This window comes from Diospyros lotus, chromosome 1 (genome assembly GCF_014633365.1).
Source record: "Diospyros lotus cultivar Yz01 chromosome 1, ASM1463336v1, whole genome shotgun sequence".
NCBI lineage: Eukaryota > Viridiplantae > Streptophyta > Magnoliopsida > Ericales > Ebenaceae > Diospyros > Diospyros lotus.
In genome coordinates this window covers 28,277,088-28,296,945 of record NC_068338.1, presented here as the reverse complement: position 1 = coordinate 28,296,945, position 19,858 = coordinate 28,277,088, and the positions used below count along the sequence as shown (strand labels likewise).

The following is a 19,858-nucleotide window of genomic DNA, read 5'->3' as shown; positions in this document are numbered from 1 at the left end:
ATGGGTGTTGGAGGGGGGGGGGAATTAAAAAAATAAAGAAAAGGGGTGGTGGAAGGGAAGGTGGAGAAGACTTAGGTTGTTAATACATAATAATTAATTACTTAAAATCAGAGGGAAAGTTTGAAAAAAATTCCACTTGCATAATTATATCATCCCATTTGAGAATTCAAAGCCATAATGATTCAATGGAGGTAGTGGAGAAGGCTCACAAGCCACCACCACCACCACCTCATCCTCCTCCTCCACAATCCATCCATCTCACATAAATAGACCCACCCAACCTTACTTCCCTTTTGTCTTCTTCGCCTTGACAACGGCACAACCTTTCAAGATAATATTATTAAACAAATTCAGGCTAGTGTGTCGATTAATTATGTAGTCTCCCTCTTTTTACAGCTTAATTAAGACAGGGGGGGTAATGTTTGAACACTTTATGGTCCATTTTCTAATGGTTGCCCCCACACACAACATTGAGCTTCTTTCTCCCAGCCACAGCCAGCCATTTAGCTAGGGACGCTTCCAAAAGTCCTTGCAGGAAGCAACCCATGACACTTCTAAATCAAAATTAATGTGAACTACGAATTCATTTACAAGGCTAGTAATTTAAATGACATAAAAAAATAAAATTAAAAAAAAAAAAAAAGTAAGGTGACAGATAGATTTGCATATATTTATCAACAGACTCAACACTCTTTAAAAAAAAAAAAAAAACTATATTAGGATATAAAAAAAGAAGGGTATTGGCTATCAATAAATTATATGATCTTAGGTGAAAATTGTGAGAAATATAAAAATGAATTACCCATCTGAAATTATGGAGAGTAGAAATCAAAAGATGGTTGATTTTCATTACTATTATTATATATTATTAGATTAGGGGCTTGGGGGAAGGGGGGTTGGGAAACAAGTAATCCAGAAAAGATCTCACAATCTTGGACTGTACCATGGTGCATCATGATTTGAGGAAAAAAGAATGATTTTTGAAGGGAGAAGAGTTCAATGAATTATTATGTGGTTTTTGTACTTTGAATAATGAAACAACATGTCTTCTTGGCCACGGGGGATGAGCATCACAGCTGCCACATATATATATATATATATATATGCATTGGATCCTCATCAGCTGCAATGGTGCAATCCCGTGGCCATGGTTTGATCTAATCTACATGGACCATGCACCCATTGACATCGCTGGCTGTGGACGGGCCTTAATTTGGGGGCTCTGTGCGTGTGTGTTTGCAGTGGGTGGTTTAATTTTCTCTTATTACAAGGTGGATCTTCTAAGGTTTGGCTGGCACCGTGTTTTGTTGACTTTCCACTCCTGTCCCCTTCACCTATCTTCAATTCCCACAAACTTCTTTTCTATTTCAGTTTTTCTACTTTAATAATTAATAATTAAGGGTCTTCATAGGGTTTAAAAAAAAAAATTCAAATTTCAACTTTGAGTTTTACCAACCGGGTGATGATGTAAAATTTTATATTATTATTGTTTCCCATTATAAAGGTAGAGTTAAATGGGTTCTTATATTTAATTGATAAAATAAGAGATACGGTAAAATTATCTAAAATAATCTCTAAAATAGTTCTCTCAAATTTAATTATGTTAGTGTCTCAATTTATTGCTTGTAACTTAATTAATTCTTAAACCATACATGATATGATTTTGATAATACTTAAAAAAAAATAAGTGTGTGTGTGTGTGTAAGATATATAAAACATATATAGAAGAGGGGGTGTGGAATTGTAAAAATGCCAGCCATAGAGCAAACACAATCCCTAGGGTTTGACTGGGGAGAGAAGGAATGATGGCCACCATGGTCACTGTCCAAGGCCGCATCACCAGCACCACATATATATGATCCATCTTCCACCACCATCACGTTTGTCTCCATTCCCACACCCATCTTCGTTTGTCTCAATTCATTCACTATGTGTAGATATATCATATATATGCATTAGGATTTATTTGATTTATTTTAATAAAACTCTATATATATATATGTTGGTAAGGGTGAATAAAATTATAAATTTTGAGTCTGGTACAGGCTAGCTTGAACTTGAATTCTAAGTTTGACAATATATATGTTGTAAAATCAAACACGCAATAATGGTTATGCTTACTTTTGTAGTTGTAGGTGCTTAATTTATTTATTTAATTATGTAGTCTTTTGGTTGCAGATTGCCATGACCTTTCTCCCAAACCTGGCCTTAAAAGTCAAACCAAACTAATGGGTCTAGAAAAATGATACCACAGTGGCTAATGGTTCAACCATTCAATGTTCAAACTATATCCATTAATTCACTCTTTTTTACTTCTTTATTTTTTTTTTCTTTTATAATATTTCAACATATTTTGTTCAGGACGAGTAATATTGTCCCACTCAATTTTAACTACTGCGTAATTAGCGGAAAGGTATAATTGTGCCTAAGCTTTGGGCCAAAAACTTGAAATCCGTACCTTAATTATCACCAACCCTATTTTGGGCTTACGTGGTCCATCAACAAATTCAGGGCCCAACCATACAAAAATATAGCCCGTTGGTAAGGCCCGCAATAAATTCCCATATTTTATATTATACAGCATATATATGATATCATGACATTTTGAATGATGATATGGTGTTATTGACTTATTATATATCTTCTGTTATTGAACTTATTTTGTTATTATCTTTAATGTCTTAAAAAATTAAATTTTACACAACAATTTATTACTACTTCTGGTTCCTTAAATTAGTTTTAGGTCTAACTTAAATAAATTTAATTAAATATTTCTGGCTATATATCTAGTGTAAAAATTATTTTCAAATAATATCTTAAACCAATTCATTGTTAAGAAATAATAAGGATCTATTTTCTCTATTCCAAAAATCACTACCATATGAAATTAAAAATTATATGTTATCCACGAAAATAAAAAATTATATGAAACAACCGTGTTCTCAAAATTATAGTCCATACACAACCTCTGATTTTCCTATAAGCAAATAGCTTATAGAAATTAGAAATAATTACTATTTTTTCTTTTCTTGTCTTTATTTTTTCATATATAATAAGGGAATATGAAATTTTAGATGACGGGTTTATACTACTTTTTAAATTAATATAAATAACACATTACTAATTAACGTTGGTCATTTATAATATTTAAGAAAAATTTGTTTATTATAAGCTAATAATATCTCAATTTTAAAAAAATCCTTATTATCAATTATCAAACTCTATTTTTTTTTTTTATAATCCAAGTATTCAAAGTAAACCTGTCTAATCGTAGAGGAGATTGACATTCCCTTATAATTGGATCTCTGAGTAAATTGAATACAATTATAATTTATACATTTTTTAGCGAATAGATAATCAATTATCACTAAATAAGATATTTTTACCTCCACTAATAATTGTACAATTCCAAACTAGACTTTGACTCTCCTCCTCCTCCACATTCTCGACTGAACCCAGATTGATTCTTCACCAAATCTAAAAGAATATATGCATGTGTGTGCAGAATAGAGATGCCCTTCAAGTTGATTAAGGCTGCCGATGAAACATGACTTTGACATAATAGAATTCTCAATTGTCTGTTTGGATGGATTAGTTCCAACCAAACGGCGTCAAAGTCGCAGCATGCAGTTAGTTTCCCTCCCCCAAGTCTTTGATGTAAAGTTAACGGCCAAGACTAAGAGGAGAGAAGAGAATAGATAGATATTTAAAAATATTATTTGAACATTTAAGAGTTTAGTGTGATATTTTTGTATTAATGTATTATATATTTATATTAATTAGACATATAATATAATACATTAATAATAAATATTACACTAAATATTATTTTTAAATGTTCAAATAATATTTAATAAATATTATACTTAATATTGTTTAGGGATTGGATTTGAATTATTGGTCAATTTTCAGAGTCCATTTTGGCGACTAACTTTAATTAATCACATTCACGTCCACAAGTCGTCCTCATCCCACAAAAATTCAATTCAATTACCCTAAAAGAGTTGGGAAGGAGAATGTTTCTAGAATAACTAGAATATATATATATATATATAATATCTTTAAAAGTCAATGATTAATTCAATTGGTTAGGTTTAGCAATAAAATTATAATTTGTTTTATTCTTGTTAGCAATAATTATGAATTTTGTATTAAAGTTTAGTCAGTTTGGTCTGCATGCGGGCATGTTGGGGCGAGTTTGGCAGGTAATTAGGTTCATATCTAATAGAATTTATATTATTATTTATTAAATTATACTTTGTCATAATGCAAGGCAATAAAAGGTGATTAATTTAAAATAAACTGGTGCGATACCTATAACACAAAATACTTTATATAAGCATTAGACGGATAAATAAATATAAATTTAGTAAATTTTTTTTTATTTGACTAATAATCATTTTTGAGATTATTATTCTTACACAATAATTGTTTGTATTCTTAATTTCAGTAAAATAAATTAATTATTAATAAAAATAAAAAATCCAATTCATAATTTATTTTGAAGGGAATGTTGCCATGTGTGATGGTTGACGTGGTTGAATTCAAAGTTCAAGGCTAACCAACTAGTAAAGCACGTGCTACACAGCATGTAATAACTTTTATTTTTAAAGCTTTTTGTTATGTTTGACTATTTGTTGCAATGGCCATTGACTTGTATCTGGCTTGTTTTTCCGTAAATAAAAATATATTAATAAAAAAAAACACAGGCACCTACAAGAAAAAAAGTTGAGGCATACCTACTAACAAACAAAAATACAGTCCAACGCCCTCACTACTTGAAAAAAAAAAAAAAAAATACTATAATAGCCTCGGACATATAAGATAAAGAGTAAATAAGCTAAAGATAACATATAATTATGGAAGAAGAACAACAAGCATCTCAATGTTGTAATATCCTGTTTTAGCATAAGTTTGTTATATAATTTAAGAGAGATTAAAATATTAAAAATTGACTTGATAGTAAAAATAAGTCATTGAATCGACTGCAAGGAATATTCTGGAGCTTAGATGTGTAAAGAAAAATGTATGTCAGCGATGAGCGTCTCGATGCGAGATTTATGACACTGAAAGAAATCAAATTAGAGATAGTTTTTAATACAGTTATGATTCAGCTTAAAAAATTGAATGGTTATAAGAGACTTAAAAAAAAAATCAACGGAACATTGATGAGGCTTTTGTTTTATGTAAGGATTAACTCTGAAGTGGTTTCAGGATAAAACAAAGGTTTTGTGAGAATATTGGGACAAAAACATACTTATCGAGTAAGCTTGAACTTATTAATCTTGAATTTCAAGTATTTCGATGATTATTAATTGAATATATTGAGAATTGTGCAAAGTCTAAAATGGGGTTATGAAGTTAATTGAGGTTAATTATGAGGAGTAACAAGGTGAGGTGAGGTGATGTGTTAGTTATGGAAAAAAGTGAAAGGTATGGTGAGATGATGTAGTAGGAATGAGAAAAAGGTAAGAGGTATGATTGTAGATTTCAAAACTCATTTCATTCTAAGTTTGGATCACTTTGGAGTCCCAACCTTTTCAAGCCTATAATATAGGGCCATGGGGTTGTTCTCAAAACAATTCCATTTGAGAGAGATTGAGGTAAGGGATTTGTGCTTAAAAAAGATGAGAGAAATTTGCAAAATGAATGAGAAAGGTCGAAGCAAAATCTAGGTTGTACACGAGAATCGAGATGATCTGAGATACTTTCAAGGTAAGAGTTCCTAACCGATGTTTTGTTTTACTATGAGAGTTCCTAAGCGAAGTTTTGTTTTACTGTGAGTGGTTATACTATAAAAACTTGGCTTATTTTATACAAATAGTTTGATTTGTGAAAGTTTCTACTTCAAACTTGGTTTTGTAGGTGATTCAACCCTACACTTGATTTCATTTCATGTAATGGTTGATTTCATATGGATGGTTCATCCAAAATATTTATTTACGATTGCATTGAAATGTTATTTTATGTAATTTATCATTACATGTTGTGGTTATGGTATTGGCATGTGTGTTGGATATAGGTAGTGTTCCGGTATGCATTTGATTGAGAACGTAATCTTTGAAGTAATTGTGGTGAGCCGGGTTCCTATGTTGATGTTGACTTTCTCATGTCGGAAGTGGTAACGATTGTTCTCGAAATATCGAAAATATGCATTGATGTTGCCCCTCTAAAGCCAAGATTGTGTTATGTCAATGCGTCAATATGATTATGTTGCTTATAGAGAGATTGTTCTTTTCCCGTGGTATGAGTTAAGCGCTGTATGAGATTCTCTTAGGCTATGACATGTTGGGATATGTCGATTTGTTTTATAGTGTTGCATATATTCATGAAAATGTTTTGAACTCTCGCTTAGATGATTCATCATCTAATTTGGATTTTGTCCTTGAAATATTTAAACGTTCAGGTAAAAGTAGCAGCGTCAAAGGAAAGAAAGTTATCGAGATGTAGTTGATAGTTACATATTAGATCTTTTGTAGGTCTTTATTTATGTACGAGATATTCAGCTGTAGGTGTATTATGGTGATGTCATGTTAAACATCGATGGTACGAATTCTATATTATGAATAAATGAATTATGGTTGTGTATATTCAAGATTTCGATTCTTGCTTTCATTGATGTGATGATGTACCTATCTTAACTTATTCATTTTAAGTTTGATATGCTGAGAAGATAGAATGGAATTGTCGGGGTTTAATTTACGCTGAGTGTATGTTAAATGATTGTTAGAAAAAAAAATATCTCCAAAATTCTATATTAATGCATGCTTAGAAAAAATGAGGTGTTACAAATATGATAAAGACTTGAGAGAATATGGGGTGTTAATATAAATTTTAATTTATCATGGTATAAGTACTTAACGTATGCCACGAGTACCAACCATTCTTGTCCCAAAAGGTGAATCGCTCACCTAATGTGCCTCCACACCCGGCCCTACAGAATGTGAGAGAATTAATCATGGTGACTCAGTCGGGTACAGTAGTTAGATCAGTACTCACTGCGCACAAGAAATCTCCTCATTTTAAGAGATTACTCCTACACTACTGTTGATGAGACTCGATTCTTAGTTCTTGTCTCAAATTTTACTTTGGAGACATCTTGTATCCCCAGCTATGACCATGCGGATAAGTAGCAGCCATTCTTGTTTTAAGGGAATGTTGCCATGTGTGATGGTTGACGTGGTTGAATTCAAAGTTGAAGGCTAACCAACCAGTAAATCACGTGCTACACAGCATGTAATAACTTTTATATTTAAAGCTTTTTGTTATGTTTGACTATTTGTTGCAATGGCCTCTGACTTGTATCTGGCTTGTTTTTCCGTAAATAAAAATATATTAATAAAAAAAACCCAAGCACCTCCAAGAAAAAAAGTGGAGGCATACCTGCTGACAAACAAAAATACAGTCCAACGCCCCCACTAGAAAAAAAAATAATACTATAATAGCCTCAAACATATAAGACAAAGAGTAAATAAACTAAAGATAATATATAATTATGGAAGAACAACAACGAGCATCTCAATATTGCAATATCCCGTTTTAACTTAAGGTTGTTACATAATTTGAGAGAAATTAAAATATCAAAAATTAATTTAATAGTAAAAATAAGTTGTCGAATCGATTGTGGAGAGTATTATGGAGCTTAGAAATCTAAAGAAAAAAATATGTTAACGACGAGCATCTCCAGACAAGATTTATGACATCAAAAGAAATTAAATCGGAGATAATTTTCAGTATAACTATGATTCAACTTAAAAAATCGAATGGTTGTAAGAGACTTCCAAAAAGTCAACAGAATCTTGAAGGGGCTCTAGTTTTATATAAGGATCAATCATGAAGTGATTTTGGGATAAAATAAAGGTTCTGTGAAGATACTAGGGCAAAAACGTACTTATCGAGTAAGCTTAAACTTATTAATCTTGGATTTCAAGTATCTCGATAATTATTAATTTGATATTTGAGGATTGTGCAAAGTCTAAAATGGGGTTATGAAAAGTTAATTGAGGTTAATTATGAGGAGTAATGAGCTCAAGTAATGTGTTAGGTATGGGAAAAAGTGAAAAAAGTGAAAGGTATGGTAAGGTGATGTGTTAGAAATGAGAAAAAGGTGAGAGGTATGATTGTAGATTTCAAAACTTATTTAATTCTAACTTTGGATCACTTTGGAGTCTCAACCTTAATTTTCAAGCCTATAAATAGGGCCATGGAGTTGTTCTCAAAACCATTCCATTTGAAATTCCATTTGAGAGAGATTGAAGTGAGGGATTTGTGCTTGAAAAAGATGAGAGAAATTTGCAAAAAGAATGAGAAAGATCGGAACAAAATTAAGATTGTGCACGAAAATCGAGATGATTTGAGATACGTTCAAGGTGAGAGTTCACAATCGAAGTTTTGTTTTATCGTGAGAGTTCCTAAGCGAAGTTTTGTTTTACTGTAAGTGGTTCTACAATCAAAACTTGGCTTGTTTTATACAAATGGTTTGATTTGTGAAAGTTTCTACTTTAAACTTGATTTCATTTCATGTAATGGTTTTGGCATATAAATAGGTTGATTTCATATGGATGGTTCATCCAAAATGTTTATTTAAGATTGCATTGAAATATGTGCATTGAAATGTTGTTTTATATAATTCATCATTCCATGTTATGGTATTGGCATATGTGTTAGACATGAGTAGTGTTCCAGTATGCGTTTGAGTGGGAACGTAATCTTTGACGTGATTGTGGTGAGCTGGATTCTCGCATTGATATTCACCCTTCCATGTTGGGAGTGGTAACGATTATTCCAGAAATGTCAGAAAGATGCATTGATGTTGCCCCTCTTAAGCCAAGATTGTGTTATGTCAATGCGTCAATGTGATTATATTTCCTATAGAGAGATTGCTCTTTTCTCATGGTATAGGTTAAGCGCTATGTGGAATTCTCTTAGACTGGGACATGTCGGGATATGTCGGTTTGTTTCATGGTCTTGCATACATTCATGAAAATGTTTTAAACTCTCACTTACATGATTCATCATCTAATTTGGATTTTGTCCCTGAAATATTCAAACGTTCCAGATAAAAGCAGCGACATCAAAGGAAAGAAAGTTATCGAGATGTAGCTGATAGTTACATGTTAGATCTTTTGTAGGTCTTTATTTATGTACGAGATATTCAGCTATAGGTATATTATTTTGGTGATGTCATGTTAAACATTGATGGTACGAAATCTATATTATGAATAAATGAATTATGGTTGTATATATTCGAGGTTTTGATTCTTGCTTCCACTGATATGATGATATACCTGTCTTAACTTATTCATTTTAAATTTGATATGCTGAAAATATAGAATGAGATTGTTGGGATTTAATCTATGCTGAGTGTATGTTGAATGATTGTTGAAAAAAAAAAAATTTTCAAAATTTCATGTTAACGCACGCTTAGAAAAAATAAGGTGTTACAAATGTGAAAAAGGCTTAAAGAGAATATGGGAGGATCTCTGAAAGAGAATCTAAGCCAGAACCTTCCTCTTGGAAAGCATTCCTCATACTGTGATGAAATATGAATCAATGGCCTATTATGAAGAACCACCAAACTAGGTTGGCAGTTGAGGCAGAAGATAAAGGCCCACTAGAGGCTTCCAAAGAGCTTTAAGGATGAAAAATGGGGAGGGGGGAATCGTCAATTCCAATGACCTCCACCATCGAAGTCAACTCTATTCCGCGATGCAATTTGATACAGGAGCATACTGTCAAATTTTACGATACTAGGTCAACTGACTACAAGGAAGAAGAAGAATTGGTCGAATGGAATTGCTAGACTATCGCAAACACGACATAAAGGAAAGGAAGAAACGAGGTAAAGAGAGGGAAGGGGGATAAGAGAATAAGATAAACTTGACCCTTATGTTGATTGTAACATAGGGTGTTTGCAAGAAGACGAATGTGAGCTAAAGGAAAACCCAAGTAGCAAACTCGTAAAAAAAATCACACTTATAGATAAGAGTATCAATAGCATCTAAATTAATATCCAGATAAAAAGATAATTATAAAAAAAGATAAGGAGTTAGGCCATATAAGATGGTGGTAGATGCCAATAATGAATAAAAGTCAAACCTTGCAATGAGCGTGAGAAGCGCATAAAGGACAATCAGGTCCAAACAAAGACTTGAATTTGGTAAACTAGCTGAGAAGGGGAGCAGGGGAGCGCGTATTATAATGAAAGTATCAGTTTTTGTGTTCTTACTAAATGAAATAAACAGTCGTTTGCAGGGTAAGCTGAACAACCACAATCCACAACAATTTTCCACATGATCTATGGGCATTCCAAAAATTCCCCCTCGACCAATACCTCCAAGGCCACATAAATTTCATCTTACGCTTTAGTTAAGAAATAACTGGGAAGAGTAGGAACAAGCAAAGAACAAATAACTGTAGCACTCGTGTGCTCTCCTCCACAAGTACCATCCATCAGGAAATAATATAAATTATTAATTTATATATAGAGATATATTCAAAATATTACCTGATGTTATCCAATATTAATACTATGATACCAATAATAAGTCAAAATTCAATATCTTGTTCAATACGCTATTCACAACTATTCTGATTAGTCTACGTTCCTGTCCTATTTGGGACCCTCTATTGTAACATTTGGGTCATGGGATGAAGTCATCAGAGACTGCTTAAACGTATTTATTAAATTTAAATTCTAAAAAATATTAATTCCTCTTGTTGCATTGTCTACGAGGAAAGATCTCTTATTTTTTAAATTATTTTTGTAATCCCTTCCCATAAATAATTTATTATCGCATGATGGATGTCCTTATTCATTGGAAGGTATCACTTGTCGCACTCTTCCTTTCGTTATACGAAGAAATAGCCTCACATTTGAAATACTCTATTTTATAGCTTGAAAATGTCAAGATTGATAATATCTAGAATTTTGTCTAATAATCTTAAAGAATAATCGTATTAAAAATCTGACGTATTCATTAGATGTTCAACGTATATAAGTGATATAGTTTAAATAAATATAAAAGAACACATTTCTTAATCTAAATAGCGTTCTAGTGCTCATTCTCTTTGTTGTCTGAATAAGCTATTAATGGTCAAAATACTCTACTTCATGACCATAAATCTTGAGATTGATAATGTTAAAATTTTCTTTAAATAATTTCAAAAAATGATCATACGGAGAATCCGACATGTATGTTAAAAACGTAATCTATATAAATGATACAATTTGAACAATTATATACGTACAATTTTTTTAGAGGGCGTTTATTAATCAAGATAAGAGAGAGAAAATGTCAGATACGAGAAACATTCCAGATGTTTGGTCTTTCCAACGTGTTTGTTAAGTTTATCTGATCACTTTCGAAAAAGCCCTCACGTGATCTCTTATTTCCCATTTTCAAGATAAATTTATCTGACCTCTCATCTTGGATAAATTTATCTGACTCTTTCAAGATAAGGCTCAATTACTTATATGCCCTTTATAGGATAGTTAATGCCATTTAATACATTTTAAAGATTTAAATTTATTAAAAAAACTTATTTATTTAACTCTTATAATTAATATTATTTAATATATTTTTAAATTATTATATATTTTGACAATTTTTAAATTTTAAATGACATTATTCATTTCATTGATTTTTAAAATTTAAATTTCTCTCTCTCTCTCTATATATTTTATTAACTAATATAATTCCTTTCATCAATTCTTAAATTATTTTATTTAATTTTATATTTTATTACCTATTATGAAAATATGTTTTGGCCATTTTTAATTATCTAGGTAGAATTAATTATTTATACTTTTCAACTCTTTTTAAATTTATTTTTGAACATGAATTTAGAAAATAAAATATTAATTTTAATTTTAATTTTAATTTTTTTGACAATTCATATTAATCATAAAAATCATAAATTTAGTAATAGGAATATTTTAATAAAAAAAACTCTTATCTTGGTACTTATCATATGTATTAACAAATATATAAAAAGAAAAAATATAATTATCAATAGATTCTAAAAAATTTAACAAACACTCTAATAAAAATTTTGAAATGATTTTCAATCTTATTTTGATCATTCTATATCTTGATTCGAAATGCATTCCAAATTTAATTTGATACTTATTATTTTGTTCATTTTAACAAACGCTGTCTTAATCTATATAGCATTTTTGCACCATGCTCTTGTAAAAGTCCGACTCTTGTAAAGGTCTTACGTTTCATATGCTTGGTGTCATTTCCTAACGTTACCTACTAAAAATTAAAAACAAAATTGTTTGATGCCTCCCTTTCAGCAGTAGATTAATTAACAATGCTTATTTATTTAATTTATCGGAGAGAGCAAGGTGTTGACCATCTAGATATCAATCAGATGAATTGATGTCAATTTAGGGCACGTTGAAATAATAATTTAGACAAAATAAATATTTTTCATTGTAAAAAATTAACATGTCAATAATATTTTTCTAAAATTTCCAAATAAATTCATTTTCATTTGTCTGTCTGTTATTTTTCATGTTTTGATTTGTTTCTTAGAAAATAATAAAAAAATATTTATATATTCTTAATGAATTTTAAAAAATTTAATAATAATTTGATAAAATTTTAAAATATTCCTCATTCTTATCTTGATCATTTTATATTTTGATTTGAAAATATTTGAATTTTATTTTAATAAATTTTACCTTATTTATTTTAATAAATACTATTTAATAGTATAATAATATTACACTTATCATGGTATATATATATATATAGCCATCAAAAGGGAACACACCATGGTTGGTTACTTGGTTTGAACATAGATTTGTTGGCCTATAAAACCAGTCGCATGTTCGTATAATATATTCCCATTTGGTAATCTAACCTCCTCCTCTTCCTCCATTGACGCAGTCTTCGGCAGCAGCCAGCAGCTCTCCACCCCTAGCAGACTTCCTCCTCTATTACTATATTGTACATAGAAAGCGCGAATGAGTTGACGGGTAAAGGACGCTTCATAAGCTTTGGCGTCTGCTTCTTCTAGACCCGTTCCAAAGTTGGAACATAACCCGACTCTTCTTCTTTTCATTCTTCTGGTTATCTTATAAACCTGCACAGGGCCTTGCCGGTACAAAGATGGATACGAATTTCCACTGAGGGGGGAAGAAGAAGAAGAATATAAGACTTCACGGTTCAGTGGTCGATACCATCGAGTCTATTCCTCTTTTTAATTTCTCATCCCCCAAAAGCTGTCATAGCTTCAATCTCTTGCATGTCTCTGGCTCAAAGGTTACTCTTCTGAACTTTTCTTTCCTTTTCCCTGTTTTTAATTTGGGTCCAGCTATTCTAATTAAGAATCGATTTTTGGAGTTCTGTTAGCTTTTTGTTGGCTACACCATCAAATTTCCGTTTTGTTTTTCTTTTAATTATTAGTTTGTTTGAGAGTTATTGAACACGCTTGATTATCAGAAGGATTTTTTGTTTTCAGAAATTCACATGCCAACGACGTTAAAGATAAGTAAATAAATGGAAAAAGAAAAACTATAGAGAAACGAGAATTCTACAATTTTTTTACATATGGGGATTCGGTAATATAAGATTTTGCTGCTTGAGCTTGGTGTATATACAAGACGCCTGAAACGTCCGAGTAAAAGCATAGTTTGGTGAGTTGCTTACATGGTGTTTGATTTGTATTCTGTTCAAGATTCCATAAGTTTTTCAAACCAATTGCTTTCTGTTAATTTGGAATTTGGCATCTGAGTTGCATGTTCTTGGACTGGTGATCAAGATGATTATTCACATGGTCTTTTGTTAAATTACTTCTATTAGGCTGGAGAAGATAGTGCTTAAGTTCAACTATTAAGGGGCTTCACAGAACTGCTGCTAGTATTAGAAATGGGAAAGCACTTGTGGAGGGAACCTGCTAATCAGCAATTTGAGGATAATCATCCAGGCTGCATGTGGGGAATTCTTCATGTCCTTGATTACCATCATTGGAACTATAATGTCAAGAAGACACGGCCTCACAAAAAACTTAATGGACCAAGATATGACAAAGGTGAGCACTATCTATTTCTCTTTTTTTTTCTTTCTTTCTTGTTTGATATCCCAGGGATCTTGGCAATTCTCTTAACGAGGATTCTATTTATTTCTTTTTTGCCAGTCTTGAGCATGCAATGAATTGAGCTAAGCTCCCTATTAGAAAAAAATCCTAACTTCTTTCCTGTCACTTAATTCTATACCTGTCTTCCGCCTTGGCTTCATCTCTGTTGTGTCATTTTGACCTTACAGTGACGCACTTTAGTCACTAGCCCCCACATGATCCGACTCTTTTTCAAAGAATGTTCCCTTCCAGTATATCAATTCTGTAAGTCAGGAAATAATTTCCAAACGATAATTTGAAGTATCATATGATCTGCGACGTTTACATAACTTGGTGATTATGGAAGCCAGACAGGGTCAAGTGTCCAGAGTTCTGTTGTACTTTTGTTTTGTCTTGATGAGCCTTCCTGTAATAATTTTTTTGGTTTCTTCACCATCAACTCTGCAAAATCTAGATGCTATTGGCTCATTACTAAACACACAGCTTTATGTCCTATGTTCGTATTTCAATCCTTTTTTTTTTTTTATGGACAATATTTCAATCATTTTTTTATGACCTGCTAAAGTTACCTTCTTTTCTGTTGGCAAGAATGTGCATGGAAAACTGATTCTCATCTTCTAGCATCAAAAGTATTTATTTCTTTGGCCTTGGAAGTCAGTAGGGACCTGATAAATTTCATTAGTTGTATCTAGAATTGACAGTTTATTTGTTCGCTCTTCAATGTGCATAAGTATGTGGCAGAAAGGTTTCTTTGCATCCTTAAAATTCAGCTTACGCCAATGACCTGGGTCTGAGTGGATGAGTATCTGAAATGGTCTGGTCTTGGTTGCCGATGAATGTCTAATTGATTACTAAGCCTAAAAATTAGTTCAAATTGTTACAAGACATGCCTGAACCTGCATACTCTCCTTCCCAAATTGTTTTTCTGGCTATCTTTAATGACCATTGTGTCAAATATACTTACTTTGGTTCCTTTCTCAAATTTTGTTCGTGAGTTGATTCTTTTGTGAATTTCATAATGTGAAATTTGTTCGTGAATTGTGAACTTTCTACAAGTGTTTATAATGTGTTCATCATTTCTCTTTGTTTGTAGGCAATGTAAGACATAAAACAAGATTGTATTTAGCTGATTCTGATGAAATGCAAAAGCTCGTGGATGCTGAGGCAAGCTCCTTCATTTTAAGTTCTTTTGGTACATTTAGAGTAACATTTTGCCAGAAGTCACAACTTCTTGTATAGAAAGGTAAAAGGGTGTATTTGGAAGTAACAGCAACTAACATGAAAGTGCTTTCATGCATATCAGACTGATCCAAGTAGCAGAAAGACTAGCTCAACAAACAAACGATCTCTCAGAGAACGCATAAAAGCATTAATTTCTAAAGAGATGTCTAAGGAAGAGAGCCACGGACAAAGAGGTTCAGGCTTACCTCGGTCACAGCTGCAGCGAACTTATTCAATCCATCATTTAGAACCTTCAGATCAAGAGCCTCATGGGAAAAACACAGGTTGGAATCGCCCAATTATTTTCCTGCCCGCTAATGCTGAAAGTAATGCTGGTGTCACCAGATCGCGAGATCAAGGCCACATGAACGGTACCAAGAGTCCAGTTGGCAGCAATGACAATTTTGTTGCAGATGATATTGACAATGTTTTGGATTGCTTGGATAAAGAGCTCACCGAGAATCTCAAACTGAACTCGGAGAAGTGTGAAAAGGCAAAGGAAATTTCAGAAAACCAGAAACACATGGAAACTAGCCAGCACCGTGGAAATGCTTCAAATGATGAGTCTGCAGACGTTCTGGAAATATTTAGGGTGAATAAAGAATTATTTTTAAAAGTTATGCAAGAAACAGATGATGGAATTGCAAAATGCTATCATAATCTGCCTGCTGCGAGATTAATTAAATCAGGGTCATTTCCTGCTGCTAACTTTTCACACAATAGAAAATTTAGGCCTAGTACTCCCAGACACAAACAAAATGAAGTTTGGTCTTCCCTAAAGGGAGAGAAGTTTGCTGGAACTCAGGCTCCAAAGTTGGTTGCATTCAAGTCTCTAAGGGATCCAGAGACAATTTCACAGCTTCTCATGGTTGTTGAAAAGGGAGGAAAAGTGCAAACTCATGATTTACCCTTTTATTTGAAATACCCAACTGAGGAACTAGATGAGAGAGGGAATAACAAAGTACCGCTGAATCCTTTATGTCAGAAAACAGAATATGCAGTTGGGGAGCATGAAGACAAGTTGAACAGTTTTCATGAAATCGGTGGTTCTGTTTATGATCTCAGTAAGGACAAACCAACTCACATTAGAAGAACATCTTCTTTAAACGAATCACTGGAAAGATATGCTCAGTTGTTTCAGAATAGTTTCAACAGGGAGGTCAAGTTGCACGTCTCAAAGAGCTTAAAGTTGACAAATGAGTCTGAGATTCTGTCAGGTGATGCTCCAAAATCGTTCAAAAGGGTTCGGTCTCTAACTCATCTTGATTCTTATCCTTCCGTTCCAAATGAGCTGTCTTCTGATGCTCATTTTTCAGGGGTACCTATTAGGACAGTTGTGGATGGCACTGAGCATGTTGCAAGTGATAGTCATGATGAAACAAAGCCAGTAAATCTTCCTATAAATGCAGAGCATGTCCCAGCAGAAGCTAATAAGGAGAGTGAATGTCTATATGACACTGTAGAAACAAGTTCTAGTAGTCAGGAAAAGGAACACTTATCCAGCTTAATAGAACATATAAATCAGCCTGGTACTGCTAAGGTGCTTGAGCTTGGCGAGGAAATGGAAAAGCAAACTGTAAGGGAAGGCAATTTTGTTGAAGAACGGGAGATTGCCATCAATAATCTTCCACGAGCAAGACCGACTTCAGTTGTCCGAAGCTGTTCCCAAGAAGATGTAACCAGATGTGCAGATTTTTCAACCTCAGAAGGTATGCAATCATTAAGCCATGTTATCTGATGCATTTTAATTTTTAAAGCCATGTATAGGAAACTCATTTAGTTAGTTTTGGGTTATTCCACAAGAAAATTCCATTTAGCTAACAAGTTAAATCTTTTCATTACTCTTGAGCTATACCTCGCTGAGATGTTGATTGACCGTAGTAATTGTCATTTGTTTGATTTTTACAGCTTGAAATGAAACTCTTAATAGAAAACCTGTATTGTAGTTTGAAATTGAAACTGATCAAAGTAGTTCTCTGAAACTCCTAGAACTGATTCGTTCCATTACACTGTTTTAGGATCTGAGGGCAGAGGCGATTATGTTGACAAGGAACCTTCAGTTGACTCACGATGCACTTCTGGTTCAGATACCCTAGCAAGTTCTAATGGGACAGGAAAGCCTGAGAATTTTCAAAATGCAAGCATGAGTGTTAAGAATGAGAGGCTTATTGAATTATGTACAAATGACAACACCGACTTTGATTTTGTCCACGCTATTCTTGAGCACTCGGGCTTCAATGGAAATAGCTTCCTTGGAACATGGCACTCATTGGACCAGCCACTGAGCCCTTTGGTGTTTGAAGAAGTGAAGGCTTGCTGGCCCCATGAATCCCAATGCTCCGGAGAAGAAACCTATACCTGTTGTCATCACCAGCTTATGTTTGATTTAATTAATGAGGTTTTGCTTCAGATACGTGATAGTTCATTCACCTACTATCCAAAGGAATTGTCATTCAGTTGTCGCTTACGCCCAATGCCTGTGAATTTGAGGCACCACATTCTAGAGGAGGTCTGGGGAAGAATCAGCAAGATCCGAAGCTTAAGGCTGGGGATGGATCAGTCAGTGGACTGTGCCATTGTTCAAGACCTGGGGAGGGATGATGGCTGGATGAACCTCCAGATGGAAACCGAGTGTGTGGCACTTGAGCTGGAGGATATGATTTTGGATGAACTTTTGGAAGAAATCATATGCTCGTGAGATCTTTTTTGGGCCAGACCAAGTTGCACTCTCCGCACTAATGTTATTCTTCCAGGCCAGTCTGGTACATCAAAATTTACTTCTTCATTCAAATTCAATGTATATTTTCTTCCATGGAAAACTCTATGGTTTGTGGGAGAAGATGAAAATTGAAATTCTGCAACAGCTACACAGACTGCAGCATGCTGAATCTCAATGGTTTGAAATTCAGCTGTTTTCTCATTGCTTCTGGGCAATCAGGTGGGACTTGGAGAAAAAATTAGTTTGATCCAAACTCCATACATACAGCAATTCGTAGATAGAAAGTAAAAAGGATGGTTTCTGTATTTGTGATCATTGATTGTATAGAAAATGATGTACTTAACGTCATTGAGATTTTGTATTTTAGCAGTTATCTTAGAGACTACAGTTATATATATGCTTGTCATGATTGATTATATAGGCTGTTACTGCACTGCTGATGAATGGTCTCCACTTACTGCACTATATTGTACCGAGTTTTAGTTACATATTGCAATTTTGTTATATGTGACAATTTATATTATTAAGATATATTAATAGCAGCGAAAGGGGAGGGCATCCTGTAGAAAAAACAGAAGATGCTCTACTCATCTGGTAACAAATGCACTGATAAATTATTATACAAACTGAATGAATTAATTATCTATAATAAATAATTATATAAAAATTTATGTATGAACTGAGTTCGAAGAATTTTATCCTTTTACCATTAGAGCCTGAGAAGTTGCAAGCTTGATACCTTCGTGGCATTGTGAACTGTTTACGATATAACTAAATGCATTCTAGAGGATTCTACACCATTCTAATACTAGTACTAGTCAAATCCCACCATCCAGTATTTATTATCATTCCTCAGTTTTTGCCGACAACGATGAGAGGAACAGATTAATTGTCAGGTCTGAAGAAGTAAGCTTGGAAGGGCATTGTTAACCAACACGCAAGTCCCCTCTGATCCTGATCCCGACACGTGTAGGGTGGATCTTCCCTACCCCTCCCTTCCCTCCGCCTATAAATTCCAGTCTTGAGCATTTCCCATCTCTGGAGCGTGTCTTTGGCGAAATCAATCTTCTGTTAGCCCATTTTCCATCTCAAAATGTCAAGCTGTGGCTGTGGTTCTTCCTGCCAGTGCGGAAGCAGCTGTGGAGGAGGGTAAGCATATATATACGTGTCTGTGTGTGTGATTTCTTTATTGTGGAAAATTAAAGGTTTAGCAGTTATGCTTTGCTTTACTTCTATTCTATGGCAACGCACTGATTATTTGTTTCCCTTGAAATTAATGCGTTGGCAGGTGCGGAATGTACCCTGACGTGGAGAAGAGCACCGCCACTGCAATCACCATCGGCGGCGTTGCACCGCCGGTGAAGACGTACTCCGAGGGGTCGGAGAAGAGCACCGGAACAGAAGCTGGGCATGGCTGCAAGTGTGGGTCGAACTGCACCTGCGACCCATGTAACTGTTAACCAAAGTTGAAGTAGCCTGCAGTCAATATTATATATATATGCACCCACATACATACGTAGGAATAGTTTGTTATGAAAATAAGTTTGTATTAATTACTATGAGTGCTCGTGTTGTTATGTAAAGACAGCTGCTAGGAGATCAGCTTGCTGATCGACCCAATAACTGGTTCTTCTGTGTGAAGTTTGATTGTGTGTTTGGTTTGTGGGTTATGGAGTTCGATCTATGTATGTTCCGAAACGAATTGATATTGTTGATGTATATGAATATGTTTATGTAATCTGGATTGGTATTTGATCTTGTTCCATTTTCTTGGGGATTTGATGGTTTGGAACTTTGGATGGTTGACTCTTTGGTTGCGTGGGGATGGAA

At 33.6% G+C, this 19,858-nt stretch overlaps 2 protein-coding genes across 3 annotated transcripts; both read left to right on the top strand.

Moving 5' to 3' along the window:
- The first annotated feature begins 12,843 nt into the window (after positions 1–12,843).
- Positions 12,844–18,444, top strand: LOC127798990 (uncharacterized). Of its 2 annotated transcripts, XM_052332667.1 has the most exons (6): positions 12,844–13,274; positions 13,474–13,648; positions 13,815–14,043; positions 15,182–15,252; positions 15,392–17,018; positions 17,328–18,444. In XM_052332667.1, exons 3-6 carry the CDS (start codon positions 13,881–13,883, stop codon positions 18,005–18,007), a joined length of 2,541 nt encoding a protein of 846 aa, XP_052188627.1. In that variant the 5' UTR covers positions 12,844–13,274; positions 13,474–13,648; positions 13,815–13,880; the 3' UTR covers positions 18,008–18,444. The 2 variants fall into 2 exon arrangements, with proteins under 2 accessions (XP_052188627.1, XP_052188619.1); XM_052332659.1 differs by lacking the exon at positions 13,474–13,648.
- Positions 18,445–19,009: 565 nt separating this feature from the next.
- LOC127799087 (metallothionein-like protein 1) lies at positions 19,010–19,766 on the top strand. The gene is made up of 2 exons (XM_052332811.1): positions 19,010–19,177; positions 19,317–19,766. Exons 1-2 carry the CDS (start codon positions 19,122–19,124, stop codon positions 19,486–19,488), a joined length of 228 nt encoding a protein of 75 aa, XP_052188771.1. The 5' UTR covers positions 19,010–19,121; the 3' UTR covers positions 19,489–19,766.
- Positions 19,767–19,858: the final 92 nt, after the last annotated feature.